The sequence below is a fragment of the Myzus persicae genome, unplaced genomic scaffold, assembly GCF_001856785.1.
Source record: "Myzus persicae strain clone G006 unplaced genomic scaffold, MPER_G0061.0, whole genome shotgun sequence".
Classification (NCBI taxonomy): Eukaryota; Metazoa; Arthropoda; class Insecta; order Hemiptera; family Aphididae; genus Myzus; species Myzus persicae.
This window is the reverse complement of record NW_019104355.1, coordinates 237,877-252,759: the sequence shown is the minus strand read 5'-3', so window position 1 is coordinate 252,759 and position 14,883 is coordinate 237,877. Positions and strand designations below refer to the sequence as shown.

General features: G+C 28.3%; 1 protein-coding gene across 1 annotated transcript in view; it reads right to left on the bottom strand.

Annotated features, from left to right (window-relative positions):
- Positions 1–686: 686 nt before the first annotated feature.
- LOC111041446 overlaps positions 687–14,883 on the bottom strand; it is a 99,362-nt gene continuing 85,165 nt past the window's right edge. The window contains exons 2-6 of the mRNA XM_022325720.1: positions 12,751–12,952; positions 12,457–12,674; positions 11,688–11,781; positions 11,390–11,607; positions 687–1,586 (exon numbers count right to left, since the gene is read on the bottom strand). Of these exons, the coding sequence (XP_022181412.1) occupies positions 799–1,586; positions 11,390–11,607; positions 11,688–11,781; positions 12,457–12,674; positions 12,751–12,818 (1,386 nt within the window). The 5' untranslated portion in view covers positions 12,819–12,952 and the 3' untranslated portion in view covers positions 687–798. The remainder of the gene's footprint in view (positions 1,587–11,389; positions 11,608–11,687; positions 11,782–12,456; positions 12,675–12,750; positions 12,953–14,883) is intronic.

Below are 14,883 nucleotides of genomic sequence, written 5' to 3'. Positions count from 1 at the left end.
ATTAAAAATTATTTAGTATTCATTGAATATTATTCAGTGTTCACTTCTCAACTATTTATAAATGTATTTTTTATAATATACTAGTATTCAAACAAGTTTATATTTCATTCTCAAGTGCCAGTGTGTCACTGAAGTCTATATTAAGCTAGTTTAGTGCAAGATTATAGCTCTTGTCGTTAATGCTTGTTTCAGATTATACATCAAACAAATTTTGGAAATTAAATCCCAAAAATTATACAAGGAGAACAGCAGAACCATGTTTAGAAATTTGGTTCTCTGGGCATCATCATCCTCTAAAATCTAAATACCAATTTTTAATATTATTTACTATCATATATTTAAAAAAAAAATATTTAACACATTTTAAATTAATAATAAAATCATTTATCAATTCGTTTTCATATTTTAACATTGGCAAAATGAACAGAACATTTTCTTTAAAAATAGAAAAAAAATTAAATTTTAGACTTAAATTTTATAGTATACAATTCTTAACATATTTTGCTTAACTAGTATTTTATAGTCCAAAAACATTTGTCTGGCACCACAAATAAAAATTGCCTTACACAAAATATTTGGATATCAATGTAAAATCAATAAGAATTATCTTATATTTAACTAATTATTCAAAATGTTATTATTTTGTTTCTAAAACAATTAAATTAAGTACAATATAATGTCTTGTATTATGAAATATTTATCCCTTAGAGTATTATTATAAAAAAAATTAACATTTTCTGTTTATTGTTTATATGATAGATATAGAATGTTTAAAGGGCTCCAACATATGAGTGTAAATCATTTCTTAGTGTTATCATGATTTGGGAATCGATTATTTAACAACCGATCATTTTCAAACCTTGATTTAGCTAATGCCGTTTCCTTTTTTAGATTCTCGATAATTGCATCTTGCCCAGCAATTTTTTTTTTTAGATTATTTACCAAAATTAATGTACGTTCATATACTTCTTTTGCGAAAGATAGATTCGATGCATAATCACAAGATTCACAATTCTGACAAAAAATCTCATTTTGAACAGACTTTGTGGGCGAAATATCACGAGACTTACTTTTTTGATTAGCAATTCTTTCTTTACAAGCTTTTGTTGACGCAATATCACAAGACTCATGTTTTTGATCGGGAATCCCTTTTAGAACAGACTTGGTCGGTGAAACATTGCGAGACTGATTATTCTGATCGACAATTACTTTATTAGACAATTTTGTTTGTGAAATATTACAAGACTTGCGCTTCTGACGGGCAATCCTTCTTTTAACAGTTCTTGTTAATGCAATATCACAAGACTCACGATTCTGACTGGAAATCTCGTTTTGTACAGACTCTGTAGGTGAAACAACACGAGACTGGCTAATCTGATCGGTAAATTTTTCATTAACAGCTTTTGTTGGTAAAATCTTAGGAGACAAACGATTCTTATCAAAAATCACTGTTTTTGGTGAAATATCAGAAGACTCAAGCATCTGACTGGAAATCCCTTTTTTAACAGCATTTACGGTCTTTAAAATATCACGAGACTGATGATGCTGGACGGCAATCCCTTTCTTGTTGCAATTTTTTGATCTTCCTAAGACAGAAAAATATGTTATTTGTATTGCGGTCTATTATACAGCTGACATTAATTATACAGGAGTATCAAGTAATAATTATAATTCAAGTTTGACTTGTACAGTTGTACTGGGTATCATATTTTAATTGTAATAATTTATACACTCAAAAATAGTCATAACTTATATAGTTACATTTAAAATACAGAGTACTGACAGTCTAAGAACTTGCCAAATTATGCTGGACAGATTGTGTACTTATCCATTTCTATGAATATCTTAAGATGCACTTGACTATCATTTTATCTAGTTTTTAGTTTATTGTTATTTAAATTTAAACTAACTATTGTGCTATTTTAAATAGTTTATTTATTGTGTTGTACTACCTGCTGGAACTATACAATAATAATAATATGCAACAATAAATTATTATCATTAATTTTTTTTTCTTTGAGTGATAGTTAGCTTAAACTAATTTTTAATATAAATATATTTTGTATTATATGTACATGATATTAGATTAATTATAATAATATAATATTATTATTACTATAGTTCTAAGCTTATAAGTCAAAACCGAAATACTAAAGAATAGTATGAATAAATTATAATCCAATTAAAGTTATATTAATTTTTTTACTATTTATTTATGAATAAAAATATAAACATAATAATAGCAAAAAGTTTCAAGTCTCTACAATTAATATTATTCGAATTACAACATTACAACAAAAAAACTAAAATCCATGCCCTAGAGGAAAATCATTTATTTTATAAAAATCCAAATTTGTTAAATCATCAAGCAGGTATATCTACAAAAAAAACTATAACTGATATTATTCTATCCTTTCAATATTTTTAAATTGCTATAAATTTCCTTTTTTTAATTGTTGTAATAAATTATCAAAGTTTTTGGCAAGAGAAATTAATTTTGTTAACATTTATAGAAAAAACTGTCAACAGTTATTAATTTCTGTGAATAAGTCAGTCAACATTTTTTTAAATAATTAGAAAATGCTTATTTTAATATCTATTGAAAATTAAAACTTTTAAAAGCATCTAGGGTTATTTAATTTTGAATCACAACAGAAAAACAAAATAGATTTTGTCAAAAACTAGTGTTGCATAAGTATTTTTGACTTTTTAAATTTTTGAATAGTTGGAATTTTTTACACTTGCCTCTCACAAAGTAGCCATTGTACATTTTAGAAACCCCCTTCAACTATTACGACTGACTAATTTTTTCTGGTATGAAATGGGTCTTTACAAAAAACATACATGATTTTTTAACCAATACATTCTTTGCTTCTCAAAATCCAAAAATAAATTAAATTTAGAATTGTAATTTTATAATTAGGCACTAAAATCAGTTATTTTATATTCCATAAAGTTTAGAAAACTCGCAACGGAAACACATCAAGATTTGCTCATGGTATTATGTACCGTCTACAATTATAATATCAAACATTATTAAATTTGGCTGTAATTCAATGAATGAATAGAAATATAACAATAATAAGTAATAACTATTTATTAATACAAAATGATTAACAAGTAATGAGTATATAAACATTGAAACGTGTATGGCTCACCAAGGAAATACAAAGTTAATAGTTATACTTTACTTTTCTCAATGATGTGGCTACCACTAAAATTGTTCTTTTTATAATGTAATCAGTGAATATGCAATATTAAAACCTCTATTATATATTTTTGTTTATTACCCATTATACTATAAATAATTATAAAATACATTTTTGCAAAATAGATTTATGTATTTTAAGTATATTATAATGGTTTTAATAAAAAATTAACATGACAGTAAAATTAATTAACCTATAGGTTACTACATAATATTAAAAAAATTTAAGTCGTTAAGTTAGAAGTTACTTAAAAACAAAAAGTAACTTTTTAGGTAACTTACCTTTAACTTTTTAACTCCTTAATATCAAGCCTAGCATAAATATAACATATAAAAGCTAATAGTTTTGTTTTATTCATTTAAATTTAAATATATATATATATATATATATATATGCCTATTATCGGCCTTCAATAAAATTATATGCTCTTAAATTTGATGGTTATAAACAGGGCTCGGGATTCATAGCAATTAAAATCATTATAATAAGAGGTTAAAACAACATTATAAGCACTCAAATAAACATTTAAAAAACTTAAATTTAAGCAAAATTATTTATATTACAAAAAAAATAAACTTCACTTTTGAGACTTTAAGGATTTTCTGAAAAATAAAATGTAAACAATATTTACAAATAGTTGAAAAAATGACGGACTAAAACAATGTACATAAGATAAGAATTATTTTTAATTTTAATTTTATCAAAAACAACTGAAAGAGAAAATCATAAAAATGTAGAAAATGTAGAAAAACTGATCAAAAAAGCAAAAGTAATCAGAAAAACTGGAAATAAGCATTTTTTTTTGAGAAATCGGTGAAAAAAGGAAAAGAATGGCACTTTCAAATTTCATAATAATTGGACGTGTTGTAACCTGACATACACTTCCTTAATACTCTGCTACATTTTAATTCTATCCATAAAAATAAGCAAATGCTTTAATAAGTGCTTATAAATAATTCATATATCTTATTTTTATACTTTTATTACTTTCAACAACTACAAAATTTGTTTTAATTAATCAATATTATATGACATAGGTAATACAATTTTGTCCGCCATCTGGTTCAACTAGAATATTACATTCACAAGTCATCATATTGGTTCAAGCCTGTCTTCATACATGAAACTTCAAAGCTTTTAACAATTTTACTTTTGAGAATGATCTTTAAGAGAAATTCTTTGATGTTATAATTAGTGCAATGCTAAATACTGTGTTTAGAAAAAATTAATCACCAGATATTCCTTATCGATGGGGATATCACGCATCAATTATTTCATTAGCTGGCTATCAAATCATTGGTCGGGTTAGTTTTAATATTTGAGTGTGATATATTGCTTACATATTGTGTTTCCATTTGTACCTATTACACAGATACAAATATGCCAAAAACTTGAAGCAGTTTAAAAAATTTATTTACTCAATGGATTTTGTCGTACAACCAATAAACCATTTTCTTGATAGATGGTACAACAATTTTTTGCTAAAATTATGACAAAAATATTTCGTGCAACAAGAAGTCACAGGTAACACAACATATACATACAATTTTCCACAAAAACGGATTGAAACATGAATGAAGTACTTCATCAAATAAATTATCTTTATTAGAAGCTACCTACTCATATAAAAAAACATTTTTAATGATTTGTCTAGAATTAGTAACAGCTAATACACCATGGTATAAAATGCAAGTTCTTCAATTTTGTACAGTTCTAGAAAAATACACTCGAAAACATATTGCAGATAAAAGTGTGTTAAGTAAAAATTATCGCAAGTTAGGCTACTATAGTACTTAATCTGAAATTTACAACTAAATTGATGAAAATAATATTTGGATTGATGTAGAGTGTATATGAAACTACAGATACAAACAGTTGTTACATTGTGAATTTAATAGTGGGAATATTAAAATAAGATACTCTGACTTTCTAAGACTAATCATTCCACTGTTGCATGGTTTATCAATGAATACAATTATTATGGCCGTTGGGTGAAAATGACTATAAAGTGCTGTTAATGTTATCGGATGCAGCTCTATACATGAGAAAAACCGGTAATAAAATTAAAATGTAATACCCTAATTTAATTCATGTTATGTGTGTAGCTCACATGATTCTCAGGTTTGCAGATCAATGTTGCCAAATGTGAACAAATTTAAATGTTTTATAGAAAAAGCATTTTTTTTAAGCACTTTATGATGTCTAGGTGTACCAATAAATATTGCCTAATGTGTCATTACCTCCAGAACACGTATGGGGAATTAGGCTGGAAGTCGCTATATTTAATTACGACAAATTTGAGGGTTTGAAAAATGTTATAGACAAATTAAGTGGAGGAAAGTCGTTGACTAGTATTGAAAAATGCAAAACATGTTGAATACTTACAGTCTGTAAAAAATAATATAATTTTTATTAAGACTAAATTATCAAATTTTTGAAACTAACAAAAGTTTGGAAAAATCAAATGCGTCCTAGTTGGTATGATAAATATTATTGAAAATACTACTACACAACTTGAGCGGATACTAGAAGAAAAATGAGAAGTAGTAAAAACAAAAAAATATTGAAAAGTCAACAAAAAAAAAACAAGGATACAAATTTTTGAAGAATATCTGAATGGAAATAACACAGTACAATTTCCAGAAAATTATTCACCAACTATGGTAACTGATTTTCAATATTCCCTAATGACATTTGTTTATGACCCTTCAGTGTGCTATGGACTGGTGTTCCGCTTTAGCCCAATTATAGTATAATCGACAATACATTCATATGCATCAACCACATAACCAAAAGGGTAGGCTAGGTATAAATAATAAATATGCATACAGGAGGAGCCGGTTTGAATAGTAAAGTAAGGTGACAGTTTTGGTACTTAAACTAACGGAAAAGGATGCATAAAAAATGTGGACTTGACATTTTGTTGAAATTCTACAAATTATGGGGACATACAATAAAAACAATACACACAAGATGTACCATTGGAACGATGATTATGTAAAATAGAATACAGAATACAACATATTAAAATGCATTAATGTAGTTATAATAATACTTTATGGTATCGTGTAGAAGATATTTGGAAATGCCACGATATCCAGGATATGCGCTCATATAGTCATATCAGAGAGTGGGCCGTAAGCATTTCCAGAATGATAATCAGTAGACCCGACATCCGTGGGAACGATACTCGGATAGGAGAGTTTAGGAAAAGTAAAGGGAAGACCTGTATAAGAGAGCCCTGACTATCCCATATTCAGATGTGATTTGGCCAGACAAGCCAGAGCACCTTCACGCCAGCTAGTCTTTCTATTCTATAATTTTGGATTCAGAAAATATTTGAGTCAAACCGCTTATTTTCTGAACACTTCTCTGAGTCAAATATTTTAATACAGTGTCATAGTTCACCAGTTAGTATTAAAGTGTCTAAATTGAAATAATACATTCAAATTTATTCAAACTCATTTCAAAAGGTGCACCTCATCCTCTATCTTTCAACGGCACCTGTAGTTGTCAGACCACTAGAAATGTATACAAAACATTCACACAAAGTGGAGTACTAAAATTACATCAGAACATATGGAACAATTAATAGTAATTAATTGTTGTTGTAAAATAAATAAAATAAAATAAATTTAAAAAGTTATTATAAACCAAATTAATAATACAATTTAGGTAATAATAAGTATGAACTGAATATTACAATTTTTTTTTGGATATTTTTAAGGACATAAAACCTCATTTATCTGCTATTTAAAAAGAATATTAAGATGCCTATTTGAAACAACATAAAAACATCATATTTTTAGGATTTTAAGAGAATATAAATCCGATTTTTAGCAACAACAGTATAAATACCAATAGAAGTTTATTTTATTCAAACATATTTTCAATTGTAAATGATTTGGTTTCAAAATGTTTAATCTTCATTCATTTAGCTTTTAGGCATCAAATCATAATACTGATTATATTACATTTTCTAACTAAATAAACAAATTTAAAAAAAGAAGGGACAGAGACTAGACCAATTACATAAATAATGTTCAAAATTCTAAAAATATTAACCCAACATATTCTTGGAAATTTTTCCAAATAATGTTTTTTATAATTATTTTATACTTAAACAGAAAAGATTTTAAGATTATTAATTATATAGATAATTGATCTATTTTTCTAGAATATAACCAAATCAAATATGCTATTAGGTACTTACGACTATTGAATCCCCTTTCTATATTAATACTATTTATATAACACTTACAGATATATTTGATGAACTCAATAAATCAAATTTAAATTTGAATATTGGCCATAACAATTTGAAGGTCAAATTTTTATAAAAATGTTGTTTTATTCGTGTACCTCTTATATATTTTATTTTTAACAATCATACAAATTTCCCACAATATGAAAAACTTTATATATTTCCCAAATTATTATTATTATTATAATTGTTCTTCTAAAATAAACTACCATCCTATTTTAAAGATTTCTATACTATATTTCTTAAATTAATAAATAAAAAAATGTAACTTATTACAGATTTTTTTTTTATCTAACGATCAACAAGTTTTCTGTAAGGTTCTTCTTTTATAACCAATTTTGACCATCTTGAAAAAATATTATCTTGTCTTTTTCAAGTAGATTTAAAAAAATGGATACTATAGTTTCTGTTATTGAAAAAGCATTTGATATAATGTTGATTATTTTATAATTTGTTGACAATAAATACATTTAAAAAGTTTGGATGTTTGCAGTCATGATATACCTCCTTTTTATCAAATAGAATCCAGATTATATAATTAAAATATTTTCTGTCAAGAGTTTTATCTATGTTTTTTCTGGTGTTCCTCAGAGTGACCATGTTTAACCAATATTGTTTTAATTATTTATAAATTATATTCAATTGTTTAAAAATAGGGCTCGGATTTAAATTCTTTTTAAAAATGTTAAAAAATGCCAATCATCGCCATTAAATAAACTTATGGCACTAAGAAAGACTATTGAAGTTAATTTTTGTTGATAATTAATTGCGATTAAACAATTAAGTACCATATGTTTATATTGTTATATTTTTTTATTTTTTCAATGGTTCATAAAAAGTGGGACTCCCATATAGAAATCTCCCTTCTCTATTATCACAACTTACCACCTCTAATTGCTGTTGGTTTTAAATTTAACTCAAGTATTGTATAATGAACAAAAACAACTTTTAATATACATTCATTCAGTAATTATATGATCCTACAAATATTTTATGAAAACAAAATTAAGACAATGAAGACAATAAGACCAATTAATCCAGTAAATCATATTAATAGTAGAACCCAGGCACTATTCACTTATGCCCAACAATGGCATAATAATTCTTGTTAATAAGTTTAGGAAATCTACTGCTGTTAATCAGCGCACAATGGGTGTGTATTGTAGGTAGGTAACGCCCGGCATTCAAACACATTTAATTATTTCGATAATATTGTCAAATATACTAACTTAATATGTTTATAGAACTATGAAAATATTACATTATAGTACATTACATTTTAATTTAATATAAATTCTTAAATTAATACATTTGTTTCGATATTTTAGATAGGGTACGTGACTTCATTTCTATAGAACAAGCTGCCACTGTATTTATTTAAAGTGAAGTTTAATATTATTTGTGCAAAAAAATTATTTTTATATATTACACATTTTTTATATGTAGAGATTAATTTGTAAATGGAGTTTTCTTTATGAATAAAGAAATTATAGAGTACAAATGTAATTATACATTATATATATATTATGTACAAATGTAATTATTACACCAATGTGCAGTCTACATATTGTATTCAACAATAAGCTCTAACCAGTGTTAAATCCATCCCTCAGAGCCCCAACATTCTCATCATGACACACATTTAAATGAATTGTTTACACCTATCTTGAAAGAAAAAACAATAAAAAGTTTTTTTTAGTAAAAAAGGGCAAATAATTTTTAATGGCTTTATTTTGATGTTGTAATGGTGCTTTTTGTATATTATGTGAAAAACATCCAGTAAATAATTCTGTAGGTACTATTGACTAGTACAAGAGGAGTTTTTTTTATTTATACACCATTTAATAATTATAAAAAAGCACTAGGAAAGATGGTAAATTAAATAACCACAACAATTCTGCATCACATGTTCGTATTATGGAGGAAGAAAGACTTGACTTTGGTAGTCTCAAAAAATCTCATTTATTGCCAAATTTTAAATCAAAGTTTTCGAAGAATATTAAATCAAGAGAAAACATTTCTTACTCTTTTATTTTTTGGCTAAAGAAGAAATAACACACACAACCAAGTATGAATCTTTAGTTAAGTGTTTAATTATAAAAAGTAGTGAATCACTTGAAAATTAAATTGACACAAATAGTGATAGATCTACATATATCAGTAAAACTATAGCTATTGAACTTTTATTTTGTGCGTCAGAAATATCAATAAGTAAAAAATTAGATAGTGAAAATACTGTAAAAAACATTTTGTTAATGACTAATGAAAGCACAAATGTTAACAACAAATCTGAACTATCTATATGTATTAGTTTTGTTAAAAATAATCGACCAGTTGAACAATTTCTTGATATTATAAATGTATCCGATACAAAAGGCCATAGATCGTAAAGGAAATAAGAGCTAAATTATCAAAACATAGTCTATCCTACCAAAATATTATTGCATGTGGATTAGATGGGGTTGCAAACCTGTCCGGAAATAAAATTGGAGTTCGTAAAATTATTATTGAAAAAGCCAGAAGGAAAATTTCTTGTATACATTGTCGAGCACATATATTATCACTTGCACTAACCAGGTGGGATTTTGTTAAGTCTCCACGAAGAAAGTTTTATTATTTTGTTGTGTGGATTGGATGAAATACCAAAAAGTTTAAAATAAGATAAATATAATAGCACTATTATAAAAAAATACTACCAAAATTTCAAATACACTTGATCCGTAAAAATGATGACAGCATTCAAAATACATTAGGGTATATTTTATCATTTTTAGAACAAGTAATAAAAGAGATGGATTGTGATTTAATGATACTAATTTGAAAATTATAGTATGTTATTGTATGCATCAGAAAAATTGATTGAACAGCTGTGTGAAAGTTTATCCATATCAGAATATGATAAAGACTGTATGATCTTAGATTTCAAGTCTTTTAAATTTGTAGCTATGAATTAAAAAGTGATTGGTGGACACCCAATATCTGAAATTCTTGAAACTAATATAGGTTTTATCAAAATTTAAGAAAAATAGCAAGATTAGTTGTTTGCATACCAGTTGCCACTGCTACGGTTGAACAATCATTTAGTGCAATGTATTGGATTATGTTAAACCTTTGAAATCACATGGGAATATTATATGAAAATAAGTATGGGAGGCAAGAAAGGCCCACTTCCAGAGTTCATCGAAGAATCAATTGATTTATAAGCAAAAAAAAGCTCATCATATTAGATTAATTAAAAAAAAAAAATTAATAATTAATAGGTTTCTAATTTATTTAGTGATTTTTCAACATTTATAATTACTTAATTGTTATATACAATAGTAATACAATTTATAATAGTCACTTTCAGTGGCGTGTATCATAAAAAAATTAGGTGTTGCTCTAATAATTGTTGGTGACCTACTCCTCATTATACTGTTATACCGACTTATAAAATGCCCTATTTTTCTTTTATCAATACCCACCCACCCATATTTAAGGTGTTGCCTCAGCAACACTTGGACCCTATGTTACACGCCACTGGACACTTTAGATTGGTTTATAAATTAAAAATAAATAATTTGTTTCTAATTTGTATCTAAATTTAAAATGTATATGTTGTAAATTGTAATGACTAATAATATGTATAATTCATATTATTAAAATGTATCACCATTCACCAATGAAAAAAGAACCCCCTCTTACCCCTAAAAAAATGGTCTGGATTCAACACTGGTTCTAACCAAATATAATACTGAACATCTTATACTTATAATCCACCCACTATTTAACACAAATTTAGTTTAAATGAATTAAGTATGACTGATATACTTAATAATGAAGATTCACCATTGTTACAAGAACTTATTGGAAGCACCAGTGTAAGAATTGGACAATAATTAGCAATAATAATTGAAATAAATGTATTATATAATACCTTTCACATTTTTTGGTGGCATATTTGTGATTTTATCATGGCCTTCTTTAAAAATGGTTGGTTCAGCATCCGAAGAAAGTCTACTCCTCATTGCACCGGATTTAAAACATGACTGCTTAAAGTGTAGGGAACATATCTTATGGTTTGGTAAGACTTCTTCATTAGTTAATCCACAATGGTTGAGCCAGATTTGCCGTTTTTTTGGATGCACTGGAAATCTAACACAAAATAATAGTCAACTGATTAGACTGGCATGTTTTTGTCCGCCTAAGCTAGGATAATTATTAATGATACTTACCTATGGAAAGACTTCATGAGAATGGGATATTCAGGCACGGGTTTCTCACACAGAATACAACTTTGAGACGGTTTTGTTAATTTTCCAGTTTTCACTATTGAAAAAATTAAATCATTGATTTTAATGGTTGTGTTACATTTTAACTCCATAATAAATCATTACATACAAAAAAATATGGTTCTGAGCAGAGCATGTATTTACTAGCCTACATTTCTAACAATATCTTTAAATAAGTTTATTTGTATTTTTATTTATTGATAGTAATGTTCTCGAGGGCCGAGAGTACAGTTTACACTGTTCAAAATAAGAATAGTAGTCAGACCGTTTGTGTGCATGGATCTGGCAATACTAACAGCAGGTATATAGATAGATGACTCGGTGGGAATGACAAAAGGGCTTTGCCTGACCATCAGCAACAAAAACTCGTTGCCACCAACCACTATTTTTATTTTGAACAGAGTATAGATACAACATAAGTTGGAAATAACATGTGATGGAAATAAAAAAACTTAATAGTTTTTTCCTCAGACCGTATGAGATAAAATTGAATTTTTAGCATGGTATTATAATGTTAACACAGAATAACAGATTTATGTGTGTATAGCATGAACTAGACTGTCACTAATTATAATTGTCTTAAGCCAATATTATTATTTTGCGAACGCTCTCTTGGAGAAAGTTCTTAATATTGGAATTGTGCTATAATACGTGCTGTTAATAGAGCAGAGAATCATAATATATAGAAATATTAGTAGAAAAAGTATAATACCTTCTAAGTTTTTTAATGGTGTATTCGTGATTTTAGCATGGCCTTTTTTAAAAATGGTAGGTTCAGCATCACGATAAAGTTTACGCCTCATTGTACCGGGTTTAAAACACGACCGCTTAAAGTGTAGCGAACATATCTTGTGGTGTGGTAAAATTTGTTCATCCGTTAATCTACACCGGTTTAGCCAGATTTGCCGTTTGTTTGGACATACTGGAAATCTGTTACAAAATAATACACAACAAATTACAGTTTAGACTAACATATTTTTTCCTCGCAATTATTAACAATACTTACTTGTGTAAAGACACCCTAGATTTGGTATATTTGAGCGCTGGTTTCACACACAAAATACAAACAGACATTTTCGATGATTTTCCAGTAACAACTATCGTAAAAAATGGTTCGTTGATCTGCTGCAATGACGCGATAGCCACGGTGAAGTCTGACTTGGAAGGATAGATCGGTTTAGTTCAATCTTCAAAAGTTCTGACTCACACTATACAAGTAAAATAATCGCGTTTCACAATACTGCATAGAAAACAGTTATTTACCAGTCAAGACTGAAGACTGAAGAATAGGTGTCGTTGAAAACATATAAGACATTGAGCACGCGTACAACATACGTGTTATTCGAAATAAGCCAGGCAAGAAAATGACGTCGTTACTGTCGTTACTCGCCAGTCGCCTTCGAGAACAAAATCCGCTGGGAGCGCGGTGCTCGTGCGGTATAGGTGCGTGCGCGTTGGCGACTCGGCAATTTGACCATTTGTAACCAATATAGTATACACCGAATACCGAATACCCCCGCCTACCGTCAATCGTTAGTACATCCATTATAATCGTCTTTATTGCAAACTCGAATCATTGTACTAAAATGTATACTGTTTACGAGGTAATCCATTATACATTTTATCAAACCGAAAACATGTTGTCGTGCGTGTTAACCTCTATATTAATATGTACGGAATATCGGTATGATAATAACAATAATAATAATAGCAATAACAATTATTTGGTATCAGGAACACCAACTGCAACATGCCTTCCCACAAGTGAATAAGAACTTTAACCACAGACTGTACGACTGGCCCTTATACTTATTTCTTATGACATTTTAATAAATATAATTAGCAGGCTCCAATCAATAGAACATAGTAGAAGCGACAGGCACACGGCTGATCAATTTGTTAACATTTTGCCGGAGGCTCGGCATGGCCTTGGAACGTGTTTTAACACGGATTTTATGACGATACGGTTGCAACATCATGCCGTGCTGATCACTGGCACTGCTCCAAGGCCAACATTACTTCAACGCCATTATAAATATTTTTCGCTGAACATTGGGATTTCGTTAGCTGTCGCTTCTATCATGTTCCATGTCAATGTTGTTGGATAAACCGCAGTCGTATACTAGTAAATGTGTGTGACTGGAGGTGAAAAAAGTTATATATAAACGTTAATAATACTGCCTTTTCATAACCGAACTCCGGGAATCCAATATTTATGTTTGCTGATGCACCACATTCAGTGGCATATTTTCAACTTTTTTCTGGGGGGGGGGAGATGTAAAATTTTTTTTCTCTAACATTTCATGGGTATTAATATTGGAAAATTATTTATTTATGCTTCTACGTCTTATCTTATCTTGTCTTTGTATAAACATTGTACAAGCGGACGAACAATAATAGCTAGGGTATATCGGTAAACGTCAGCGTATCACCCCGCCATGCCACCACCGACTGGCACACGCACTCACACACGCACAACATATCTTTAAATCGATTGTATTATTTTATTTTTGTATAATATTTGTTGATTGTGGCTTACACAATATGTAGATTGCGTAATTAAGCGCAATCGGCCGCCTCCTTCGCCGGTCCTCGATGATTAACACGGCCGTCCAAGCAATGACCTGACCAATCCGTTCCGTATTTTTAACGTGGATCCATTAAAATTATTGTTTTACGTGCGCAAATCGCCGTTGTTATAATATATTGGTCTTGCAGGTGCGAATCGCCTTTAAAATATAAACTTATACCGTGGGCGCGAATTGCCATTTATTTTATTAGTGTCGTGGGCGCGAATCGCCACTCTTTTTGTATAAAATATTATTGGTGCACCGACAAATCATGTGATTTTTATTATTGTCTTATTTATGTATTATTTCATATTATACACCTTTAATTTGTTGGGTCAAAAGGGCCGCCGTCAATATATAATTATAGTTATTATATTTTTGTCGAGCCACAAGGGCGACATTATATTTCATTATTATTTCGTAGATATTGTCAGCCTCCCACCCCCTGAAATTTGTTTTTAAAATAAGATTTAATTAATTTTTAAATAAAGATTAATTTAATTTAAATTATATTTTTATATTTTCATATTTTATTATATAATATAACATATTTATACTCTACCCCCCCC